This window comes from Equus przewalskii, chromosome 17 (assembly GCF_037783145.1).
Source record: "Equus przewalskii isolate Varuska chromosome 17, EquPr2, whole genome shotgun sequence".
NCBI lineage: Eukaryota > Metazoa > Chordata > Mammalia > Perissodactyla > Equidae > Equus > Equus przewalskii.
In genome coordinates this window covers 63,658,096-63,685,228 of record NC_091847.1, presented here as the reverse complement: position 1 = coordinate 63,685,228, position 27,133 = coordinate 63,658,096, and the positions used below count along the sequence as shown (strand labels likewise).

The 27,133-nt window shown below is 36.9% G+C and overlaps 1 protein-coding gene across 3 annotated transcripts in view; it reads left to right on the top strand.

The window, feature by feature from the left end:
• CALCRL (calcitonin receptor like receptor) overlaps positions 1 to 6,609 on the top strand; it is a 103,243-nt gene extending 96,634 nt beyond the window's left edge. For all 3 annotated transcript variants that reach the window (XM_008518558.2, XM_070580396.1, XM_070580395.1), the window contains one exon: positions 3,315 to 6,609. In XM_008518558.2, the coding sequence (XP_008516780.1) occupies positions 3,315 to 3,530 (216 nt within the window). In that variant the 3' untranslated portion in view covers positions 3,531 to 6,609. The remainder of the gene's footprint in view (positions 1 to 3,314) is intronic.
• Positions 6,610 to 27,133: the final 20,524 nt, after the last annotated feature.

Sequence of the window (27,133 nt, the reverse complement as noted above, 5' to 3'; positions counted from 1 at the left end):
AGGCTCCACCCTCAGTAGATTCTTAGTACATTACAGATTCCTTGTTAGATTTGCCCTCACTCATTTTCAAAAATACGTGTACAAATGGGAACATTAATCATATTGGAATCAAATGTCAAAGTGACCCTTTTATTTAGAAAGAGTGCCCAGGGGATATCCAAACTAATGCCTAGCACTCTTGTTGCACTTGATCTGTGTAAGCAAAAGAGACGCAGACTCTGATCTTCTGCCATGTCCTAAAATTGAGGAAATTTTGGCAGTGGAAAATTACAATAATATAAAACCTTCTAGCCAAGTTGTTGCCAAATCTTCAGTTCTTCACAACATCTTCAATATCTGTCCCATTTTCTTCATCTCTCGAGATACAATCCCTGTTTGTGTATGATTCATTTCTCATCTTAGGAAATGCTATAATCCCTCCTTCTTTGTCTCTTTGCCTCTTAGTTTTTCCCACTCTCACAACACGAAGCTACAGCTGCCAGATTCATTTTGTGTGGTTCCAACTATGTCCCGTACTTCTTAAAATCATTTGCTCAGGCTTAGTTTCCTTCTTGCTTTACACATTAGGTCAAATGGCTTGTCTTCAGCTTAATATCTCTATTTCTTTACTTTCACGTTTTATTTTTTTAGCCACAATAATCCTATTTGCATTTCTCACTAAATAACTGTGACTTGACAAGTGCTCAGGCCCCATTCATCTCATCTCTAGTCCACTAAGACAAAAATGCACACTGTTAACGTAAACTAGGGACTCTGGTCCTCAGAAGGGCCCCCCTAGTCTCGTGGGTATATTTAACAACACCTGAGCATAGAGAGTTTTACAGGGTGAGCGAAAGATTTGTTGAAAATAACCAAACCCACATTCTATAATGAGAAGTAGGTAGAATTTTTATATGAAGCTTTATTAAATATCTCCTCAGTGATCTAGGTTAAGGAGTAAAGAGTCGGTTCCTTATCAGGTGCTAATGGGCATATAAAGTTGTAATGTTATATTCTAAACAGTTGGCCTTACTATTTATATAACACTCATATGTAAAATAATGAAAAATATTTTCATATCTTTAATAATACCAGCCTATCTTCCCTTCCAAAGGCAGTTTTTCTTCTTATGTTTCTCCATTAATTTTTTCACATTAAAAGTTTATTAAGAGTGGCCACTTTAATGTTCTGTTGAACAGGTGTGATATTGTATTAGAGGAAGCAGATGGAAAACATAACATCCTTATAGAGGATAATATAAACAAACAGATGTCTACAAGGCCTGTGGGTCTTAATTAGGTTTATTTTTAACTTCAGTAAATAAATTCCCACAGTTCAAGACATAAACTTTCCATGGTTTTTCTGATGATTTATTGTCAAGAAAGAAATAGGGTGATGATTTTAGTCAAACTAGATGTTTCGAGAACAAACCATTCAGATATTTCAAAAACCATTGTGGCTTTTAGAATTGAATTGAAGCTTTCATTTTTAAAACTGTAAGTACTATGTTCACAGCTAAGATATTTCTTCCTGTCAGCTTCTTCTCCACATTTATGTAGAATCTTTGGTACAGAGCTACATTCCTCTTCCTTTCAACCAGAAACTATATAGTGTACGTATTCAATCAGCCCAGCATTCAGTAACAAAGTGAGGAGAAATTATTTTAGCATAAAAACTAGGATCAAAACCAATTCTCAGCAGAAATAATTAGAAAATTGGCCAAAAGTCATTTTTGCTTTAAATCCCTGAATATGTGTTTAAAAGTCACACTCTAAAGCCATTCCATTTGTCATTTGCTTGTGTTCTTGAAGATATTACATATGCAGATATTATTTGTAAATTACCTTAATTTATATTTATTATTTGCAAAATTTATAAATACGTTACTTAACCATGAGGGAAACAAAGTGTAACTTTTTTGCCAGATAAATATATGTGTTGTCCTATAAATACTCTTTTCAAAGAAAATTTACATAAATATAAATATAAATTATTTCCTTCAGATATAGAAATAAGCTTGAAAGTCCTGAAGTTCTGAGTTTCATAATAATATAACTTCTAAAATCAATTTATTGTATTTCTAATTACATGATTTTTGAATTACAGAGGATAGCAAAGCTACCACGAAATTCTAATAACTCATTTTGAATTCTAACTAAAGAAACTCATTGACTTCATATTTGTTTCTTCTGTTTTTCTACATGATAAAACATGAATGAGACAATAAAACAGTCTGTTCATTTTAAGTAACAGAGTATAGGAGACACTAACAAGACTTTAAAGTATCCCATGATATTTGCTAGAGATTGTTTGTAATTTGGAGAAGTTTTCTTGATCTATTTGACAGGAAAATGAGAAGACTGAAATAAGCCAGCCCTATTTTAAAGTTTAATATTGAGGTGTACACATGAATAAAGTGAATAAAAAGTTGAGGACTTCTATATACTTAGCAGAAAGTTAAACAATTTTTGCATGAGTATGTTTGTAATACATGAATTATATGTATTACAGAATACATGTATACTGTATGGAAAATTGCTTTTAGGTGCTCGGATTTCCTTTGAAATCAAAGGGTCAAAAAGCAGTAGAGAGTTTGGGGAAGACAACTCAAAGCTGTGCATGCTTTGGGAAGACATAGATCAGGTTACAGGGATGTGGCTAATACATTCATAACCTAGAATGTATCAGCCCCAAGCAGACTGCCCCAAGCTGGTCTGCTCACTCATCAGACATCTGGAAGTGTCCAGGTGATCGAGTTGGAGATGTATTTGAATATTCCCATTTGTGCTCGCTGACTCAATGTGAAGAAAATCACCTTGGTGTCTTACGTTCAATTAAAACCAAAGTCACTCTATATGGCTTACCTAGGCCTGATCTCTAACCCCAGGCAGAGAACAAGGAAGAGTTGATAAACTTCAAATTCATCCAGGCAGAGGGGCACCATTAATTCTCTTCTCAGTTTATTCGTAAAGATTTTTATATAAAGCTAGATGTTGTGCATGCAAGCTTGTAAATGGGGTGTCTGGATTAACTATTTGTTCAAAAACAATACATTCTTATGCATTATTAAAGCTTCAGAGATAAGGCATGGAAAGAAAAATATTCACGGAGTCTAAAAGTACAGAATAATTGCAATGAATTCCCTAACGTAAAGATGGCTTGCTCAATTATTTTTTAAATTAAGTAAGGAAATAAGGCAATTTTAGTCACTAATTAACATCAATGCATTTTTTAGAAAAAAAGCTATACTACATAATTTATTGTAGTATTAAATAGAATATCTTCATTTCAGTTAATGGATTGCTCTTGTCTTTCTGTTTCTTTTTGATTGATAGGTTCAAGCAATTTTGAAAAGAAACTGGAATCAATATAAAATCCAATTTGGAAACAGCTTTTCCCATTCAGATGCCCTCCGTACTGCATCTTACACAGTGTCAACAATCAGTGATGGTACAGGTTACAGTCATGACTATCCTAGCGAACACTTAAATGGAAAAAGCATGCCTGATATTGAAAATATTATCTTAAAGCCAGGGAAGTTATATGATTGATAATGGAGGGAGGGTTACTTAACTATTTTATGCCACTCCTATCTCAAAGACCCGGATCCATGACTTTACAACTAGAAGACTTTGATATTCAATGAATTTTTTGAATGCCACAAAGAAAACCCTCCATGAAGTCAGAAATGTGTTGATAATGTTTAACAAGCAGCTCTATGGGGAAACAAAGCTCTGATGTGTAACGTTTGCCAGTTTCTGCGGTGTAAATACTCTTACCACGGCTGATTTTAAGCTGTCAACTTGACATCACTGAATGTGGAATTGGGAAAATATAAACACAATCAACTCTTGTAGGCTGGTGTGAGCCAGTTCCAGCACACCACTGCATGAATTCACAAATGAATAAGACTGTAAAAGTCCACATACACATTGGGCATCACTCTACTCTTGTTGCCTAAAGAGACCTAGCCAAGGCCTATAGACTTGGAGAGAAAATTAGCTTTTCATTTGTTTTTAAAATCTTTATCCCATATTCATTGGTGCATTTGATTTTTTTGCCCAGAAAGTGTTCTAGCCCTTTTTGTGTCTCCCCTTTCCAACGGACCAGATAAAGACTTAATTATTCCTGTTGGCTCACACTATTCTCCCCAAGGAAGGCAATTGAGCAGAACTGCTTTTGGCTACTCATTTGCTGATATGTCACAGCTCCCCCCTGTGTCATATCTGCTTTTGAGAATTGATGGATAGTATTATAATATGCAATTCCACTTTGGTATTATCAGGGAGACACCTTGTTGATACTACAGAACACCTTGCAGCTATTTCCTATCTTACTACACAAGTGGGAGGGAATCAGTTTCCCTGTATCTGTAAATAGAAACTATGCCCCTTCCATTTCTACTGTGTAGACAAATTAGCAGGTATTTTACATGAAGGAAATCAATGAAGGATTTCTTATTTTCTTGGAAGTTTGTAAAAAAAATTGTTGTGAAAAATGAGCTTGTAAATACTTTGTTATTCTATTTTATAGTCTCAAATCAAATACATACAATCTAGGTAAGATTTTTAAAAACAAACACATAACGTAACAATGTGTGCATGTTAATATCTGATACTATGTCTGGGCTGATTTTATAATAAAATAGAGTCTGGAATTCTATATTTGGTAAATATTTTAAAGACAACCAGATGCCAGCATCAGAAGTTTGTTTAAAAACTAAGATATCAGAAATATCTATGATAAGATATATTTATTAAAAAAATTCAAGGCCATTGTTTTATTGAGTATATTAGCTTTGATGATTCATACCTTAAGAATAGGTATGTTTGACATATTTCTTTTTTTTATTTTGACGATGAACTTGCATTCTAATCCAGAAAATATAAACAACTCCTACTGTAATAAATGCCAATCCACTACTCTTACGGTTTTTACCCCATTAAAAATATTACTTTTCTGACTTTTACTATAAGAAGATACACAGCTTTGGAAATGTTTCAGGCTATTTTTTAAAAAACTATGGCAATACATTATCTATCATACACAATGTTTTAATATTTTAATAGAGCTACTATAAATGATAAATCAGTGAAAGACTTGACTCCATCATTGAGGAAGACTTGTCAGAACGTTTATGAAATAATTAAAGGAAGGTGGAAGGACATCTTGCCAACGAATTAAAGTGACATTTAAATGGGACTCAGTTTCCCTAATGTTATTTTCCACTGAAATTTCTGAAAAACAAAAATGCCTTCAATTAGTAAAAGTCAATTTTGGGAGGAGAAGTCATTATGTGTATGCATTTTTGCAGTGGGTCAATCTGCTTAAAATGGATTAAACTGAGTGACTTAGTCATCATAGGTTGTTTCTTAAACTGTCAATAGATGGTGACTTCAGAAATCATTTGAAATTGTCCAGGAAAATTAGCTAAATTAGTAAGAATTAGCATGTTAAATGGCCTAGTCAATACATTTATAATTTATAATTTATCTATATATGTGTAAAGGTTTTATTAAGTGAACTTCAAATTTGTGAATTTTACAGCACGCTGTCACAAAAAGGAATGCAGGCTATTCTGGACTTTCTGTTGCCTAAATTATACAAAAATTCTGTTAAGCAAATTGATTCTTTTGCTATTTATTAGTCAAAGACGCAGATTCAAATCCTTTGCTGATGCTGTTCACATATTTCAGCATCCTTCCAGACAAACTGTCAAGTCTCACCTATAAATGACAGTAGAAGATATCGCATTATCAGCTATCATGTTAAAATCATGTTGTGGTTGTCAAGTATTTTTACTGTGCTGTTGTCATATTAATTTTCGATCAGATTTCCTTTATGGCCAAGATTCACCTATTGAACAGTCTTCAGGTGGAGACAGCCCATGATTAATTAGTCTCAGTTTTGATCCACATTTTTTAGGGGTAATATTTTTAAATATTAGTCTTCTCTAAAGCTGAAGTGCTAATTAACATCTCCTTTGTATCTTACTCATGAAGAAAAGGTACAATCAATATTTTTAAAAGCAAACTTCGTTGGTATCTAAAAACTAATTTTGGGAATTTCTAACTTTTAAAATTTGGATCTGCTGTTTTCCTGCAAGTACTGTATAAGTCATACTTTAATTTTTAAAAATTCTAATCTATCTTTTTTTTATTTTATACAGTTATTTTCCAGTGCATTTATTCATAAAATATCCATTCTGGAATTTAATGTTTGTTCAGATGTAATCTGGTGTACATAGAAAAAATTGTAGCTGTAGTGCTGTATTTATTGCTTAACAATTTTTTAAAAATGTGAATTTGTTTTAATTTTCTCTTGGTTTTAATCTGCTAATAGGAAGCACCATTTCTTTATTCTGTAAAACATACCCAAGATATTCTGGACAATTAAAACAACTCATGTTATGCCTACTTAATGTATATCTCTATTTTTTGATTGTATGAAAATATTAAAGTTATGAGTTAAAGTTGATTTTCATTCATTTTTACTGGACTGCTGAATAATTTAACTTACAAACATAATTCTTTACAGTAATCAGTGGAATAACTCTTAAAATCAGTGACTCTCATCTCTGTTACCCTCTCTGAAGTCATCAATAAACCTGTAAATCCTTCCATAAACCAATTTTTAAAAAGTTGTGAATTTGTTTTTTAAGCTAGAAGATTCCAAATAAATGCAGTGTATGCAAATTCCTTCCTAGGCTGAAAGAAAGAAAAGGATGCTGAAAAATAGGAGAATGTACAGGGCTTTGTCTTCTTTCCCCATTATATTCCACTGTGTAGTATTGAATAGCACAAAGAAAAAGAAGGAAAAGAACTAGCTAAAGATAATTTTTAAAAGAGGGCATACCTTATGATTTCACTCATATACGGAAGATAAAAAAATAAGAATGACAACAAACAAACAGATAGATACAGAGAACAGATTGGTGGTTACCAGAGGGGAAGGGGGTAGGGGTGGGGAGAAAGGGGTAAAGGGGCAACTAGATATTGGTGGTAAACACAACATAGTCTATACAGAAGTCAAAATACAATGATGTACACCTGAAATTTATATAATATTATCAATCAATGTTACCTCCATAAGAAAATAAAAAATAAAAGAGGACAAAATTGTGAATCACAAAAATATAAAATGAAAACATATCACAGGTGTTTTTTAATTTATTCATTAATGAGAGAACCAGTAAGATGTTACAACCATTCAAAGAACTCAAAATATCACACATATAGAAGAACACAAGAAATGACAAAATGAATTCATAAATAGATGCAAAACAGTTCAATGCTCAGGGAAATAATCAGTTGCATTCCATTGAATATCTAATTCATATTTCCATGATCAAGAATAATGTACATTATTATCAGTTTTCCTGCAAGTAACATATCTGTAAAATAGCTCAAAATAATGAAAGGTCAAAACAACCCAGAAGGGCACACTAGAAAGCACTAAAAGGACACTCTAACAACTCTAAAATATAACAAGAGAACAGTATATTACACACACAATACTCCTTTGTATATATGTATATGTACATATAGAGAGAGATACACACACACACATATATATAATAATCTAATATATATATAGAGAGAGGGGATATATATATACATATAGGAGAGGAGGTGTATACATATATATATATATATATATATATATATTTTCCATTTCAAAGGATTTTGCATTTTTTTCTTACAATATCCCTTTCTTGTGATTATAATAATTTCAAAGAATAAATATTCTTGATCAAAAATAAGGCTAGTTTGGGGGCCAGCTCAGTGGCATAGCAGTTAAGTTCACGCGCTCTTCTTCCGTGGCCCAGGGCTCTCTGGTTCGGATACTAGGTGCAGACCTATGCACTGCTTATCAAGCCATGCTCAGGGGGCGTCCCACATATAAAGTAGAGGAAGACGGGCACAGATGTTAGCTCAGGGCTAATCTTCCTCAAAAAAAAAAAAATAAGTCTGGTTTCTTAAAGTTTGGTCTGATTATTTACATAGGTGGGCAAGGGTGTTAATTTATAATTTAGATTTCCTTAAGTTTATTTCACAAATCTACAGTCATGTTGCATTTTTTAACAGCTTCCTTGAGATATGTTTAACATACCGTATAATTCACTCATTTAAAGTAGCTTTTAGTATATTATATTAGTATAGTATATTTTCATTTCTTCAAAGACATGTGTTGCCATCACCCTGGTCAATTTTATTACATTCTCATGACCTCAAGAAGAAATCACATATCCTTTAGCTATCATGCTTTTATCCTCCCATCCCTGTTCCCACCACAGCTCTAAGCACCACTAATCTACTTTCTGTCTCAATAGACTTCCCTATTCTGAACTTTCAGATGAATGGAATCCTATAGAATGTGATCTTTCGTGTCTGACTCCTTTGACTTATAATGTTTTCGAGGTTCATTCATGTTTTAGCATGTATCAGTATTTCATTCCTCTTTGTGCCTGAATTATTCCATTGCATGAATTTATCACATTTTGTTTATCCATTTGTCTGCTGATGGACATTTGTGTTGTTTCCATCTCTTGGCTATTATGAATAAGGCTACTAGAAACATTTGTGTACAAGTTTTTGTTCGGAGATATTCTATAATTTCACTTGAGTATATACCTAGGAATGGAAAGGCTGGGTCATGTGTTAAATGTGTTTGTTTGAGGAACTACCAGATTGTTTTCCAAACATCTTACATTACCACTAACCATGTATGAAGGTTATAATTTCTCCACTATTCTCCAACACTTATCATTATCTTTTTTTATTTTAACCATCCCCATAGGTGTGAAATGATATCTGTGGTTTTAATTTGCATTTTTTGATGGCTCATGATGTTGAGCATTTTTTCATGTTTACTGGCCATTTTTATGTCTTCTTTGGAGAAATGTCTATTCAGATCCTTTGTCCATTTTTAATTGGATTATTTGTCTTTTTATTATTGAGTTGAGAGGATTTTTCATATACTACACATACAGGTCCCTTATTAGATATATAGTTGCAAATATTTTCTTCCATTCTGTGTTATCACTTTCTTGATGGTGTCCTTCAAACTACAAAAGGTTATCATTTTGATGAAATACAATTTATCTATTTTTTCTTTTTTTTTTTTTTAAGGAAGATTAGCCCTGAGCTAACATCTGCCACAAATCCTCCTCTTTTTTTTCTGAGAAAGACTGGCCTGAGCTAACATCTGTGCCCATCTTTCTTTACTTTATGCATGGGATAGCTGCCACAGCATGGCTTGACAAGTGGTGTATAGGTTCACACCTGGGTTCCAAACCAGCGAATCCTGGGCCACCAAAGTGGAACATGCAAACTTAACCACTGCGCCACCAGGCTGGCCCCTCTATTTTTTTTCTTTTGTTGCTTATACTTCTGGTGTCATATCTAAGAATTGTTTGCCAAATTCAAGATCATGAAGATTTACCCCTATGGTTTCTTCTAAGGAATTGATAGTTTTTGCTCTTATACTTAGTCTTTCATCAGTTTTGGGTTAATTTTTGTATATGGTATGAGGAAAGGGTCCAAATTTATTCTTTTGCATGTGACTATATGTTTGTCCCAGCACTACTTGTTGAAAAGATTATTTTCTTCCATTGAAGAGTATCCTTGTCTTGGTATCCTTATTGAAAATCTATTGACCATAGATATATGGATTTACTTCTGAACTCTAGCTTCTATTCTATCTGCCTTTGCACCCAAACCACACTGTCTTGATTACCTTTGATTTGTAGTAAGTTTTGAAATAAGGAAGTGTTAGTTATTCTACTTTTTTCTTCTTTTTCACAATTGTTTTGGCTATGCTAGATCTCTTGCAACTCCATATGCATTTTAGAATGAGCTTGTCAATTTGTACAAAGAAGTCAGCTGAGATTATGATAGAGATTGCATTGAATCTGTAGATAACTTGGGGAGTATTGCCACTTTAATGTTAAATGTTATTAAATCTTCAGATTTATGAACATTGGATGACTTTACTCTTACTTAAATCTTTGATTACTTTCAATGTTCCATAGTTTTCAGAGTATGTTTGGTACTTCATTTGTTAAATTTATTTTTATTTTTTTGATACTATTACAAATGGAATTGTTTTCTTAATTTCACTTTTGGATTGCCTATTGCAAGTGTATAGAAATAAAATTGACTTTTGAATATTGGTCTTCTATCCTGCAACCTTGCTGAACTCATTTCTTAGTTTTAATATATTTTAGTAGATTCTTTACAATTTTCTGTATAAAAGATCAGGCCATCTGTAAACAGAGATAGTTTTACTTCTTCCTTTTGAATCTGAATGCCTTTTCTTTCTTTGTTGTCTAAATGCCGTGGCTAGAACCTCCATTGAATAGAATTGGCAAGAGCATATATCATTGTTCCTGATCTTAGGGGAAAGCATCCAGTCTTTCATCATTAAGTACGTTAACTGTGGATTTTTTTTGTAGATGCCTTTTATCACATTGAGGAAGTTCCCTTCTATTCCTGGTTTGCTGATTGCTTTTGTCATGAAAGGGTGTTGGATTTTGTCAGGTGCTTTTTCTGCATCTGTTGAGATGATCATGCAATTTTTATTTAATATTCTATTGATATGATGTATTACATTAATTAATTTCCAGATGTTCAAACAATCTTGAATCCCTGGAATAAATCCCTGTTGGTCATGGTGTCTAGTCCTTTTTATATGTTGCTGAATTCAGTTTGGTAGTATTTTGTCGAAGACTTTTGCGTCTCTCATATTCATAAGAGATATTGGTCCGTAGTTTTCATTTCTTGTGATGTCTTTGTCTGCTTTTGGTATCAGGGTAATACCAGTCTCATAGAATGATTTTGGAAGTATTCCCTCCTCTTCTATTTTTTGAAGAGTTCGTGAAGAATTATTTGAAGAGTTTGTATTAACTCTTTTTGAACATTTGGTGAAACTCAGTTGTGAAGCCATGTGGATATGGACCAGATGTGGGTAGTTTTTTGATTACTGATTCAAATCCTTCTCTTGGCATAGGTCTATTCAGATTGCCTGTTTTTTGGAGCCATTTTTGGTGTTTATGTTTTTCGAGGAATATGGCCATTTAATCTAATTTATCTAATTCATTAACCATACAGCACTGAACAACCACTAAGGCCACAAACTGAACTTTTGCTTGGAAGATTTATAAGGAATCTTGGATTGGATTTTCAAAAGCCTGTTTTTTTGGACATCTTGAGAATAACAAATCATGCCAAAAAAAGAGATCTCTCTACCCCAGATTTTACCCACTGTATCTAAAACTTTGGGTGAATTCCTCTTTTCTTAAGGTTCCCCAAATCTGACATGATTCTTGGCATGCCAGAATTGATCTTCCTTACCATCCATGAGCCTGTGTGGGACTCTTGAGCCAGATATCAGGCCAGTTTCCCTAGGAGGGCATTGTAAGTATTTACTGCATAAGAGCAGTCAAAGTCTTCCCACAAATGACCATAATTTGACGACCGTCGTTCTCAAATATGACCCTTCAAGTTAAGTCCTTCAGTACACAATCCATTTGTTCAATATATACTGACAGGAAGGAGAATATCTTCTTACTGAATCAATGCTAAATGGTAAATACGGTAAATAACTATATTACCATGAAAAGTATGAATACTTAATAAAGTTTTTTTTCCCTAAGATTCTGGGAGATCAGTTAGAATCTGATATTATTTTTAAATGTTTTATTTCAGTTTCAAAATAAAGCTTATAAAATTGTGGGTTAGATATCTTAAAATGAAAGAAAAGAGGTTTACTTATATAGAGAGCAAATAAAATATTAAAAATATTCCACACAAATAATCATAATCAAATATTCCCTTATCAGTTCCTTCACCCCTAAGAAATTAATTGTTCTGCTGGATCTCAGACTAGGAATCTCACGAGCTGTCTCTTGTGCAACTAAAAAAGTGTTCTCAAAATCCTGGTTCACTCCACTGGTGCAGTCTGAAAGTTTAAGTGTGTACCCAAACATCTATTCTTTGAGGTGTCAGTAGTTTGAAAAATTTAGTATGTTTATTTTCTAGGAGCTTCTGAGATTGTCCTTATGTACTGAAGATACTAATTCTGGTCTATAGATTATAGCAGAATATTTATTTATTTATTTACTTTTTTAATTGCAGTAACATTGGGTTATAACATTATATAGCTTTCAGATGTACATCATAATATATTTCCAATTCTGTGTAAATTACATCATGTTCACCATCCAAAAACTGATTATAGTCCATCCCCTCACATGTGAGCCTAATCACCCCTTTTGCCCTCCCCTCTTCCTCTATGGTAATCAGCAATCCAATCTCCATTGCTGTGTGTTTGTTTGTCATTGTTTTTATCTTCTACTTATGAGTGAGATCATATGGTATTTGACTTTCTCCCTCTCTTTTATTTCACTCAGCATAATACCCTCAAAGTCCATCCACGTTGTCACAAATGGCCAGATTTCGTCATTTCTTATGACTGAGTAGTATTCCATTGTGTATAAATACCACATCTTCTTTATCCATTTGTCCCTTGATGAGCATCTAGGTTGCTTCCAAGTCTTGGCTATTGTGAATAATGCTGCAATGAACATAGGGATAAATACTCAGCAGTGGGATAGCTGGACCATATGGTAGATCTATTCTTAATTTTCTGAAGATACTCCATACTGCTTTCCATAGTGGCTGCACCAGTTTGCACTCCCACCAGCAGTGTATGAGGGTTCCCTTCTCTCCACATCCTCTCCAACATGTGTTGTTTCCTGTCTTGTTGATTATAGCCATTCTGACCAGAGTGAGGTGATACCTCATTGTAGTTTTGATTTGCGTTTCCCTGATAGCTAATGATGTTGAGCATCTTTTCATATGCCTCTTGGCCATTTGTATATCTTCTCTGGAGAAATCTCTGTTCAGATCCTTGGCCCATTTTTTAATTAGATTGTTGATTTTTTTTGTTGTTGAGCTCTATGAGTTCTTTGTATATTTTGCATATTAACCCCTTATCTGACATACGGTTTTCAAATATCTTCTCCCAATTGTTAGGTTGTCTTTTTGTTTTGTTGATGGTTTCCTTTGCTGTGCAGAAGCTTTTTAGTTTGATGTAGCCCCATTTGTTCATTTTTTCTTTTGTTTCCCTTGCCCAGTCAGACATGGGACTTGAAAATATGCTGCTAAGACCAATGTCAAAGAGCATACTGCCTATGTTTTCTTCTAGAAGTCTCATGGTTTGGGGTCTTACATTCAGGTCTTTAATCCATTTTGAGTTGACTTTTGTGCATGGTGTAAGGGAATGGTCTACTTTCATTCTTTTGCATGTGGCTGTCCAGTTTTTCCAGCACCATTTATTGAAGAGACTCTCCTTTCTCCATCGTATGCTCTTGGCTCCCTTATCAAATATTAGCTGTCCATGAATACGTGGGTTTATTTCTGGGCTCTCGATTTTGTTCCGTTGATCTGTGTGTCTGTTTTTGTGCCAGTACCACGCTGTTTTGGTTACTATGGCTTTGTCGTATATTTTGAAATCAGGGAGCATGATACCTCCATATAGCAGAATATTTAGGCAAGCACAAGAGAAAAACAAATAAACAACATAGATGTATGACAGAGATGTAAAACGATTGTAGTTAGTTGATTAGTGATCATTTTCGAGTGAAAGTCCTAATGAGAGTTCATAATAAGAATAATGCAACTCACAATGAAATATTGTTATTTTCGTGGTAAGAAAAAGAAGGATAACAAAACCTTTCAAAAACAATGAGACAAAAGGTAATACATCTTGAGTTATAATATAGTAGTCCTGGTATATATATTTTTTCTTTCTTTTTTTTTTGAGGAAGATTGGCCCTGAGCTAACATCGGTGTCCGTCTTCGTTATTTTATATGTGGGACACCTGCCACAGCATGGCTTGATAAGTGGTACATAGGTCCTGCACCCAGGGTCTGAACCAGCAAACCCCGGGCTGCCAAAGCGGAGCACGTGAACTTAACCATTTTGTCACCAGGTCGGCCACCTGATATATATTTTTATACTAAGAACATCAAGTAAAGAGATTCAGTAAGATTTTTCTAAAACTTCATGGGCCAGTCTAATGTGCACCCTAAATTGAGAACCACTGGTCTAGAAGATATGAGCTTCATATTAAAGAAGTAAGACTGAGGCCAAACAACAGTTTAAATAATAACTGAAATTATGACTGATAGCACTTTATTATTGCGTAATCTCGTCAGGCAAAGTGTTGCCTGGGCACTGATAATTATAGTACAACTTGGCATAGAATTTTGTTCAGTGTTTCCTCCAAGGTTAAAGCATTATGGAAAACAAGTGCAATGACAAACTTCCAGGGACTTTCCATAAAACTTACAAATTCTGAAATGTTCATGTTAATATTTTATCTACAGAAATTTAACCTAAGGAAGAATGGGGGTCTCTTCTGATTTGACAACTCTCCCCCTACAACTATTACAATGCTGATACATCAAACAAAACAGTTGTTTTTAAGATGTTCTTTATAAGGTGAAATAATAAATCTTTGAGATTTTCAAGGCCTTTTGAGACATTTCAATAACAGTTTAAGTTTAAAATGCGTCCTGAAATTTTATTCTGTTTCTTTATATATAGAATATGATTTCTGGAAAGGTGACAATTAAAAAAACAAAAGATATCAGAGAAAATTTAGACGCTAGATTAGATAGGATTATGGGAGACGGAAAAACAATACTCAGTTATCTATTTAATCAAAGTGAAGACACACATTAAAAATATAATACATAGTAACACATTCTTAAAGAATTTTAGTTCCTTCATTAATAAGGAGACTGTTAGATTTTTTGTGTCTTTTTTGTTTTTGATCAAGCACATAAGCAAAGTCAACATAAAGCACAGAATATTAACTTGGTAAGACATAAAATCTTTGGTGCCTAGGCAGATTTCATTGAAACTAAAAAATATATTGTAGGTGAAGGCAATAATCAGCAAACCAAGGAACCAAGCCTGAGGCCAATCAAGACTGAACAAACTCTCTGGACATTTTAACACACGTCATAGTTTCTTTTTAGACTCAGGATTTATAAACCAAGGGAAATAGTATTCCCTTTGCAAGTTTTGTCCTTCCATATGTTCTTCTATATTCTGTACAAATAACACTTCAGAACAGCTCTAGGAGATCCATGAGCTAAGAACCAATTTTATACTAATAGTAAGGTATTATTTATGTTAACATGCAATGTGGTCCTCATTGCTATACTCGAATGGTCAAAAATCAAATATTCTTACAAGTTCTCACACTTAGTTTCTAATACAAGTGAATACCAATAATTATAATGTACAAAGAGAAGCTCTGTAGGGTCCTCAATAAGCCCCAAAGCGTAAAGACACTTAGAGACCATACAAACACAAAGCAAAAATCTGAGTCACTTTGCTCCTAAGCATCATTTACCCATTTTTCTTAATTATAACTTTTTTTTTAAAGATTGGCCCTGAGCTAACATGTGTTACCAATCTTCCTTTTCTTTTCCTTTTTTTTTTCTTCTCCCTAAAGCCCCCCAGTGCACAATTGTATATTCTAGTTGCAGGTCCCTCTAGTTCTGCTGTGTGAGACACTGCCTCAGCATGGCTTGATGAGTGGTGCTAGGTCTGTGCCCAGGATCCAGACCAGCAGAACACTGGGCAGCTGAAGCGGAGTGCACAAACTTAAACACTCGGCCATGGGGCTGGCCCTTTAATTATAACTTTTAATAAAACCAACTAACTTCTATTTCAGAGAATATTGGGGAATGGAAATTGAGAACTGTCTGTCAAACCCAAGCAATTTCGCAGATGAGCAAAGCCTGTGAACACAAATAAAACAACTTTCTACATCTATACACATCCCTTTTACATCTTTACAAAATGGCAAATATGAGCATAAGCCAAAGATATAGTGTGTCTATAATATATAAAAATAAGAAACAAACAAAAAATATGCACTTAAAATTATGCTTAATAATGAATTGGTCAATATTTTCTTACATAGAAATAATACATATACCCAATGATTATCCATTAATTAACTCAATTTAATATCAGTCCAAGATTTTAAACTACCTAAAGGTCTTGGAAGTTATCTTCAAGTTGACATACTACAAAATATTGAAATAAAGAGTATGTCAGGATAATGATTTGATTTACTAGAACACAGAAGTACATTTTCCATAATCTTAAACATTATGTAGGAGTAATATTAGCTTCCGCATCAGTAATAAGGTTTTGGGTCAGAATAAGTGTATGAAAAAACCCACAAGTTAATATAAGGTACGTTTCTGTTATCATTAATACTAATAAATGAGAGAAAAGATAGTTGTGTTTATTGAATCAAAATTATTAAACTAGTCACATATGCCAAAGACTTACCTTAATAACATGAACTTAGATTCTTAAAATAAGAGTTTTGTAAGAATACACACATACATATATACGCATATGGAGAGAGAAACAGAGAGAGAGGGGAGCACATTTAAAGTATTAGAAGTTTAATTTCCTGATTGTCTGTCAATTTTCCTTATTTTCTGGGATATTCAATTTATGTAAGCACTTATGCATCTTTGTAAGCCAATCAGAACAGAACCATTTAATCCGAGAGACTTTATAAGTCATTAATAAATCCAAAGACAGCAACCATTACACACTCCCGGGCACAGATCTACACCACTCATCAAGCCATGCTGTGGCAGTGACCCATACACAAAGTAGAGGAAGATGGGCACAGATGTTAGCTCAGGGCCACTCTTCCTCAAGCAAAAACAGGAGGATTGGCAACAGGTGTTAGCTCAGGGCCAATCTTCCTCATCAACAAATAAATAAATAAATAAATGCTGAAAAGAATTCACAAAGAGATGAAAAAGAGCTTATCCAAGGGCAATAATCAATTGCATTCCACTGGACAGAAGAGATTTGCATTTCTATGACGGAATTATTTGCATGATTATCTGTTCTGACAACTTAGTTATAGAATATCTCAAAAACAAAACAAAACAGAGGTAACCTGCAAGGTTGCACTGGAAGTGATACAACCTTCTCAAATGTTTAACCATTTTAAAGTCTTTCACAATTTTCATTCACTGAAATGTAAGTGGAGAGAAAGAGGAACCATGTGGGGATGTGAGGGCCAAATGTAGATAGTAAGGGTGAATGTTTGTTAAACAGCTCTTTCAAAAACTGTACAAAATGGATATTATCTTCACCCGCAGACATCTAGATAATGATAGTGTTTCTTTGCAACATGGAACTCACCTTTCTCATGTGCAGGTTTATTTCTCCTATTCTCCCTACTTTGCCCATTGACATTCATGCAGTTATTACTGATGTATATACAGAAATGCTTAATGCCTTAAGGTTTAAATAAATCTAATATACCACATTCAGAATACGAAAACCATATTCCAGTTAGATTTAGACTACATAAGTTTGAAATATCAGAACAGATCCTACCCATTGTGTAGTTGCTGACTATCAGCTCTGAAGGTATGTCTCTTTTTTTTTTTTTTTTTTTTATTAATGTTATGATAGATTACAACCCTGTGAGATTTCAGTTGTACATTTTTGTTAGTCATGTTGTGGGTACACCACTTCCCCCTCCGTACCCTCCCCCCACCCCCCCTTTTCCCTGGTAACCACCAATCAGATCTCCTTCTCAATATACTAATTTCCACCTATGAGTGGAGTCATATAGAGTTCGTCTTTCTCTGACTGACTTATTTCGCTTAACATAATACCCTCGAGGTCCATCCACATTGTTGTGAATGGGCCAATTTCGTCTTTTTTTATGGCTGAGTAGTATTCCATTGTGTATATATACCACATCTTCTTTATCCAATCATCAGTTTCTGGGCATGTAGGCTGGTTCCACGTCTTGGCTATTGTAAATAATGCTGCAATGAACATAGGGGTGCAACGGACTCTTGAGATATCTGATATCAGGTTCTTAGGATAGATACCCAGTAATGGGATGGCTGGGTCATAGGGTATTTCTATTTTTAACTTTTTGAGAAATCTCCATACTGTTTTCCATAGTGGCTGTACCAGTTTGCATTCCCACCAACAGTGTATGAGGGTTCCTCTTTCTCCACAACCTCTCCAACATTTGTCGTTCTTGGTTTTGGATGTTTTTGCCAATCTAACGGGGGTAAGGTGATATCTTAGTGTAGTTTTGATTTGCATTTCCCTGATGATTAGCGATGATGAACATCTTTTCATGTGTCTATTGGCCATATTCATATCTTCTTTTGAGAAATGTCTGTTCATGTCCTCTGCCCATTTTTTGATCGGGTTGTTTGTTTTTTTGTTGTTAAGCAGTGTGAGTTCTTTGTATATTATGGAGATTAACCCTTTGTCGGATAAGTGGCTTGTAAATATTTTTTCCCAATTAGTGAGCTGTTTTTTTGTTTCAATCCTGTTTTCCCTTGCCTTGAAGAAGCTCTTTAGTCTGATGAAGTCCCATTTGTTTATTCTTTCTATTGTTTCCCTCAACTGAGGAGTTGCAGTGTCCGAAAAGATTCTTTTGAAACTGATGTCAAAGAGTGTACTGCCTATATTCTCTTCCAAAAGACTTATTGTCTCAGGCCTAATCTTTAGGTCTTTGATCCATTTTGAGTTTATTTTGGTGTGTGGTGAAAAAGAATGGTCAATTTTCAATCTTTTGCATGTGGCTGTCCAGTTTTCCCAGCACCATTTGTTGAAGAGACTTTCTTTTCTCCATTGTAGGCCCTCTGCTCCTTTGTCGAAGATTAGCTGTCCATAGATGTGTGGTTTTATCTCTGGGCTTTCAATTCTGTTCCATTGATCTGTGGACCTGTTTTTGTACCAGTACCATGCTGTTTTGATCACTGTAGCTTTGTAGTATGTTTTGAAATCGGGGATTGTGATTCCGCCGGCTTTGTTTTTCTTGCTCAGGATTGCTTTAGCAATTCGCGGTCTTTTGTTGCCCCATATGAATTTTAGGATTGTTTGTTCAATTTCTGTGAAAAATGTTCTTGGGATTCTGATTGGGATAGCATTGAATCTGTATATTGCTTTAGGTAGTATGGACATTTTAACTATGTTTATTCTTCCAATCCATGTGCAAGGGATGTCTTTCCATCTCTTTATGTCATCGCCTATTTCTTTCAAGAAAGTCTTATAGTTTTCATTGTATAGATCCTTCACTTCCTTGGTTAAGTTTATCCCAAGGTATTTTATTCTTTTCGTTGCGATTGTGAATGGGATAGAGTTCTTGAGTTCTTTTTCTGTTAGTTTATTGTTAGTGTATAGAAATGCTACTGATTTATGCACGTTAATTTTATACCCTGCTACTTTGCTGTAGTTGTTGATTATTTCTAATAGTTTTTCTGTGGATTCTTTGGGGTTTTCTATGTATAAGATCATGTCGTCTGCAAACAACGAGAGTTTTACTTCTTCGTTACCTATTTGGATTCCTTTTATTTCTTTTTCCTGCCAAATTGCTCTGGCCAGCACCTCCAGAACTATGTTGAATAGGAGTGGTGAAAGTGGGCACCCTTGTCTTGTTCCTGTCCTCAGAGGGATGGCTTTCAGCTTTTGTCCATTGAGTATGATGTTGGCTGTGGGTCTATCATATATGGCCTTTATTATGTTGAGGTACTTTCCTTCTATACCCATTTTACTGAGGGTTTTTATCATAAATGGGTGTTGGATCTTGTCGAATGCTTTCTCTGCATCTATTGAGATGATCATGTGGTTTTTGGTTTTCATTTTGTTAATGTAGTGTATCACGTTGATTGACTTGCGGATGTTGAACCATCCCTGTGTCCCTGGTATAAATCCCACTTGATCATGGTGTATAATCTTTTTGATGTATTGTTGTAATCGGTTTGCCAAAATTTTGTTGAGGATTTTTGCATCTATGTTCATCAGTGATATCGGCCTGTAGTTCTCCTTCTTTGTGTTGTCCTTGTCAGGTTTGGGGATCAGAGTGATGTTGGCTTCATAGAATGTGTTAGGGAGTTCTCCATCTTTCTCAATTTTCTGGAACAGTTTGAGGAGAATAGGTATTAAGTCTTCTTTGAATGTTTGGTAGAATTCTCCGGAGAAGCCGTCTGGTCCTGGACTCTTGTTTTTGGGGAGGTTTTTGATTACCGTTTCTATTTCCTTACTTGTGATTGGTCTATTCAGATTCTCCATTTCTTCCTGATTCAGTTTGGGGAGATTGTAGGAGTCTAGGAATTTGTCCATTTCTTCCAGGTTGTTCAATTTGTTGGCATATAGTTTTTCATAGTATTCTCTTATGATCTCTTGTATTTCATTGGTATCTGTTGTGATTTCTCCTCTGTCATTCCTGATTTTATTAATTTGCGATTTCTCTCTTCTTTTCTTGGTGAGTCTGGCTAGGGGTTTGTCAATTTTGTTAATTCTTTCGAAGAACCAACTCTTTGTTTCATTGATCCTTTCTATTGTCTTTTTTGTTTCAATATCGTTTATTTCTGCTCTTATTTTTATTATTTCCCTCCTTCTACTGACTCTGGGCCTTGTTTGTTCTTCTTTTTCTAGTTCTGTTAGGTGTCGTTTTTTTTCATATTGCTTGATGATGTTGATTTGTGCCTCCGCATGGAGATAGAGTTTAGTTGCTCCTTTCACTTGTTTCAGCTGCTGCGGTGGGGGGAGCAGCTGTTTATACTTCACCAACCAGGAACCCTGTCCGTAGTTGCTAACTGGGCCTGGGCCCCTCTTCGTAGCCACAGTGGCCCTTTGGATTCCCTCCTCTGCCGTGGGGGCCGTCACGGGGGGCTTCAGGCTGCAGGTGCCTACTGTTGTTGCCCACCTAGATGCGCTCTCTCCTTGGGGTCTGCAACGGTGTTATGGGCTTTTCCAGCAGCCAGGGGTGGGATCACTTTTATTTGTCGCTCGGTTGCTGTCGGCACCCACCAAATCTCACTTGTCCTCTATGGGTCGCAGGAGAGCTATTGGCATCTTCTACAGTCTGTGGTTAGTACACCTAGCTATGCTGCATTTGCCCTGGGGTCTTCCAGCCTTGTGGCTGGCGGCTGGGTGCCTTCTACTGATGCTGTGCAGAGGCTTTCCCTAAGGCTTCTGTGAGCCTGTAGGGTTTCCCCCTAGGCTACTAAGCTGGGTCTCTGGAACTCTCTCCAGCCCCAGTCCTCTCCGAGATCTCCGGCAATCCCTAGCCTCACCGGGTGGGCAACGGCAGCTGGGGGTCGCCCCGCCCTCTGGGCTTCTCTCCGGGCCTCTGCCGGGAGCTCTGAATGCTCAGCGTGGCCCCTCTGCTACCGGCAGACAGAGAGTTTTGTCTGCTGCCTGGCGGAGCTCCGGCGCTTCCCCTCCGGGTCGCCGGACCCGCCTTTGGAAGTTCCCCCGCCCCGGTCCTCTCCGAGATCTCCGGCAATCCCTAGTCCCACGGGGCGGGCAACGGCAGCTGGGGGACGCCCCGCCCTCTGGGCTTCTGTCCGAGCCTCTGCCGGGAGCCCTGAATGCTGAGCGTGGCCCCTCTGCTACCGGCAGACAGAGAGTTTTGTCTGCTGCCTGGCGGAGCTCCGGCGCTTCCCCTCCGGGTCGCCGGACCCGCCTTTGAAAGTTCCCCCGCCCCGGTCCTCTCCGAGATCTCCGGCAATCCCTAGTCCCACGGGGCGGGCAACGACAGCTGGGGGACGCCCCGCCCTCTGGGCTTCTGTCCGAGCCTCTGCCGGGAGCCCTGAGTGCTCAGCGTGGCCCCTCTGCTACCGGCAGACAGAGAGTTTTGTCTGCTGCCTGGCGGAGCTCCGGCGCTTCCCCTCCGGGTCGCCGATCCGGCCTTTGAAAGTTCCCCCGCCCCGGTCCTCTCCGAGATCTCCGGCAATCCCTAGTCCCCCGGGGCGGGCAACGGCAGCTGGGGGTCGCCCCGCCCTCTGGGCTTCTCTCCGGGCCTCTGCCGGGAGCCCTGAGTGCTCAGCGTGGCCCCTCTGCTACCGGCAGACAGAGAGTTTTGTCTGCTGCCTGGCGGAGCTCCGGCACTTCCCCACCGGGTCGCCGGACCCGCCTTTGAAAGTTCCCCCGCCCCGGTCCTCTCCGAGATCTCCGGCAATCCCTAGTCCCCCGGGGCGGGCGTCTCTCTGGGACCCTCCGGGCGCCCCAAGCACCAGGCCGGGTCTCCCCGCCAATGGCGGGGAGAGACTCTCCCCGCGGGCTCAGGTGTGCAACTCCAAAGTTTCCCTCTGCGTTTAGGAGTAATTGCGGGGGGTTTAAGTAGGGTTCTGGTCACCTGTTTCCACCGTCGCTCCTCTGTTGTGTTCTCGCTCCTGCCCTAGATGTGTGTGGATCCTCTGGGGGCGTCCGTTGGAAGAAAGCCGCTTGCGGGTACTAGGCTGCCCGTCGGGGTCGGAGAGTTTTCACCTATTTCCACATCCTCCCGGAGGAAAGTCCGTCCGCCTTCCGATGTATAGTCGCGTGGGTGTCTCAGACGTCCTGAGATGCTGTCTGGATATCCTTTGTCAAGCGATAAGTGTCCAAATAATTGTAGACTCGAAGGGCGAGAGACAAAGAGGACTACTCACGGCGCCATCTTGGAATTTATGTTCTGAAGGTATGTCTCTTGATGAAAATCATGAAGTGTGATATATATTAAGAAATGTCATTGAATTCACAATATCGAACCAATATCTTAAAACAGAGATCAGATTATTAAATAAACTTAACTCGACGAAGTGTACTCAGCATCTACTGTTTAAAAAGCACAATCCTAGGAACACTGCAGTATAAAATGGAGTTTCTCCGTGGAGTTTTACAACCCAAATAGGATTTTACAGCCTCACAGTTTTCAGTTTACTTTCAACTCGACATTTCTGAACTAACTCCTTTGCATTCTGCATCTTTGTTTTGAACCTATGAAAGCTACAATTCAAACTATGCAAATAATTTTACAACACGGCTTACAGAAACATGTAGAATTAAAAAGAGTTGAATTAAATCTGGTATCAATGCTCCCACGTGCAAAATGAAAGTTTCTATGTTCCAACTGGAAGCGATGTCAACAAGTCCCAGGCTTTGACCCAGAGACAACACCTCCCTTGGATCAAAATTCCTCATGCTATATTCCAAACGTGCCAGAAATATTATGCTAAATAGCTTGACAAGTTTATACCACAGCTCACAGCAAGCAAGGAACAAAGGAAGCAAATAGAATAAATAGGATGGCAGAGAGTCACCTCAGTCTCCTCTCAGCCCCTCATAGAACATATGCTCCTCTTGCGTGTGTGTGGCCAAAACTTTACGAAATCAACGGTAGAGTTACACCTCTGCCCACTTCAGACTGTTTCGCAAACTCCACATTTCTGGCTGCACAACCATGCTACACAAAAGCAGGATACACCCAGCAAACAAGCTACTTATTTCAATTCAAACACCAGGGAATTTTCTTTATTTTTTTTCTTTCACTTTTGTTCTTGTTTATAAAAGTGTAGTGGGAGAATAGACAAAGCCTTGCCTGAACCTCAGAACTACCTAGGAATCCATTCTGTCATTCAGCAAATCCCTCTTGTATAAGAGAAGTATTATTTTAGATCAGGTCATCAGGAAGGGTTTCTCGATGGGATGACATTTGAGCAGAGACATGAGAGAGCTGTGTGGTTATTGGGGATGGGAGGCATCACTGGCAACATGAAGTACGCAGGTCCTGTGGTGGGATTGTGCTTAAGAGTTTGAGGAACCTCAAGAAGATGGAGGGAAGGGAACTGAAAGAGATGAGACCAGAGAGTTGCTAGTAACCACATCATCTAGAGCCTTGGAAGCCAAGGTGCTGATTTTAACTTTTATTCTCTGGAAGGACAGGAGGGTTTGGGAAAGAGGAGTGCAATAATCTGACATGTGAAATGCATTTTAAAAAGTTCATTTTGACTGATGAGAGGAGAATAAACTATATAGTAACAAAGGTGAAAGCAGAGTGGAAGCAAGATGGAATCAGGGAGACCAGTCAGGATGCTATTGCAGTTGTACAGGCAAGAGATGAGGTTGGTCCATGGGAAATCATAGGATTCTGGATATACACAGAACTGGAGCCGACAGGATATGCTCCTTGATTGGATATAAATTTAAGAGTCAAGGATGGTTTCAATTTTGTACTATTTTGCTTTTTGTTGTCTTGTTTTCCTTGAGCATTGAGGAGAATGAAGTCACTTTCACCATTTACTAAAAGAGGAAGCGATGAGAGAGGGGCACATTGGTTTGAGAAATCAAGAGCACAATGCTGATCATGATAAGATTGGCATTCCATTGGGTATCCAAGTAGAGATGTGAAGTAGGCTCCTCAGTCCATGAGTCTAAAGACCAGGAGGAGTGTGGGCTTGAGGTATTAACATGGGAGTAGTCAACATGTCAAAGGCACTGAAAACTTTGAAATTGGATGAATCCACTCAGGAAATAAAAGTAAATAGAGAAGAAAATAAATTCAAGGCCTGAGTTCTGGGGTCCTTTTCCCCAATATTAGGTAGGTAGGATATGGTAGAGAAGCCAGAAAAAGATAAGGCAGAGCATCCAGTATGGTAGAAGGAACACCACATGAGAGTATTATTCCCAAAGCCAGTTGAAGAAACTTTCAAAAAAGACAGCGTAACTAGCCTTGTAACATGCTGCTGGGGCTTAAGCCAAAACGAAGCCAAGAATTTCATTAATGTTTTTGGCAACATGAGGGTCATTAGTGACATTGACAAAGGCACTTTCAGTGGGGTTGTTGAGACAAAATCCTCATTAAAGTGGGTTTCAGAGAAATGGATTATCATAAAATACTTTTTTGAACTACCATAAAAAGTAGGAAACATGACATAAAAATAATATGGCAGAATTAAATCCAATGCATCTGGTATTTATAAGCATAAGGCTTAACTTACATATTAACAGATTTTCAAACTGGATTACAAGTAAAGCCATTTCGTTGAGGGAGAAAAAGACAAACCAAAAACGTGATTCAGAAACTTTGAAAATACAAGAATGGACAAGGGTAGGCGACCAGGCAAATCCAGACAAACGAATGAAAAAGCAATGGTCATGATCTTAACATCAGACAGGGACGAATTTAGATTGTCTGAAAAGGCGTTAATTGAGAAAAATAGGGTTAAAGGCTACAAGTCCCAAAGAAAGCACGACACTTACAAATACCTGCGCTGTTATGAATAAATGAATGTAGAAATTAAAAGGAGATACAAGGAGAACTAGACAAAAACACAACAGTAGTAGGAAACTGGAATCACCTCTCTACAATTCAAAAGTGGACAAAAATATATGAAAAGAAACAAAAGACATAATTAACATACTTAGAAAAGTAAACCTTCCAAATTATTTTTATGAAGTGAGAATATCGTTGAATTTAAAAACTAATATTGCACCCAAAAAAGTACAATTAATATCTTATGAGGGGGCTGGCTGGGTGGCACAGCAGTTAAATGCACAAGTTACGCTTTGGTGGCCCGGGGTTCGCTGGTTCGGATCTGGGGTGGGAACATAGCACCACTTGGCAACTTATGCTGTGGTAGGCATCCCACATATAAAGTAGAGGAAGATGGGCACGGATGTGAGCTCAGGGTCAGTCTTCCTCAGCAAAAAGAGGAGGATTGGCAGCAGTTAGCTCAGAGCTAATCTTCCTCAAAAAAACAAAACAAAACAAAACATAAAATATATTATGACTATTGAAGACGCAAGACTAAAGTAAAATATTGGCAAACAGAATTCCATGCATATTAAAAGATATTTCATAACCAAGTAAGACATATCTCAGGAATGCAAGGATGAATCAATATTTAGAAATCTGTTAACTTAATACATCGTGTTAATAGAATTAAAGAGAAAAACATCAAATAGTTATCTTGAAAGATAGTGGAGGAGCACTCGACAAAATGCAATTATGTATTTAATTTCAAAAAGTAAAAATAAATAAGAATTTACAAACACTTTATTGACATGATAAAAGATGCCTCAACCCCAAAGTCAGCATCATGTCAATAGAAAAATACTAGAAGCTTTGCCCCTAGAGTAAAGATCAAGATGGGAATGATTATGTATCACCACTGTAATTTAATACCCAACTAGAAGAACCAGCCAATGTAATTTGACAATGCCAAACAAAACAAACTAAATAAAATAAAGGTGTAAAATTTGGAAAGGAGGAGAAAACTATCAAGATTTTCTGATGATAGACATGGACACATCTGGAATGCTAATCCAAGCACTCAGAGAATTCAGAAATGTAGGAACACAGAGTAAACGTACACAAATCGCTATTTTCCATGTATACGTATAATGACCAGGTCAAAGATGCAATGCGTAAAAAAGGAGCAAATTTGTAATGGCATCAAGAGAAGATAAATAGGAACAAATTAAACAAGAAATGAATGATATATATTTTAAACACTACTAATGGTCACAAGAGAGGACATCAATTCTTGGAAAGACACAGCATGTTCTTGAATAGGAAAATTATCATAAAGATGTCAGTTTGCCCCTAAATAAATTATAAAGTATATATGATCCAAATGAAAATAATAGTAGGTAATTATTTTGAAACCAGACATGCTGATTCTAAACATCACATGGAGTAATAAAAATAAAATAGTCGTGAAGGCCCTAAACAAGGGGGGTGGGCGAAAAGTCCAGACAGATATTACGTAACTTAATAATTAAAACCGTGGTAATGGCACAGGAATAGAAGAACAGAGAACAGAGAACAGGGGGAAAGGAAGTGTGTAGAACACTTTTGAAGTATTTTGCTGTAAATGAAGCAGAAAATGGTAATCAGAACGGGAAGTGAAATGACATTATCACCCAGAGAATCATTAATTCTTTTCCTTTCTCACTTTTCTCTTCTTTAAAAATGTGCCACTGCTGGAATACCAGGTGTAAGAAAGGGGCTTATTAACAAGCCACATAACTGGTAATGGTCACTCACTTGGCTTTACAAGTGCAAATGCATGGAAACCATCATCGGTTAGGTGTAGAAGTCTATCGAAAAAAGCCTTCCTCCTCATTAATTTTTGCCTGGAAAAGGAGTGGAGATGCCAGTTGTTTGTTTTTTCAAGTTACAATTATAAGCATATAATTTCAGTGACTTAATAGATTGATGGATGCCGAACCACATCTGTGGATAATCTAGGCGTACGTAAAACCCGTTGGACCACATTATCAGCAAAACTGA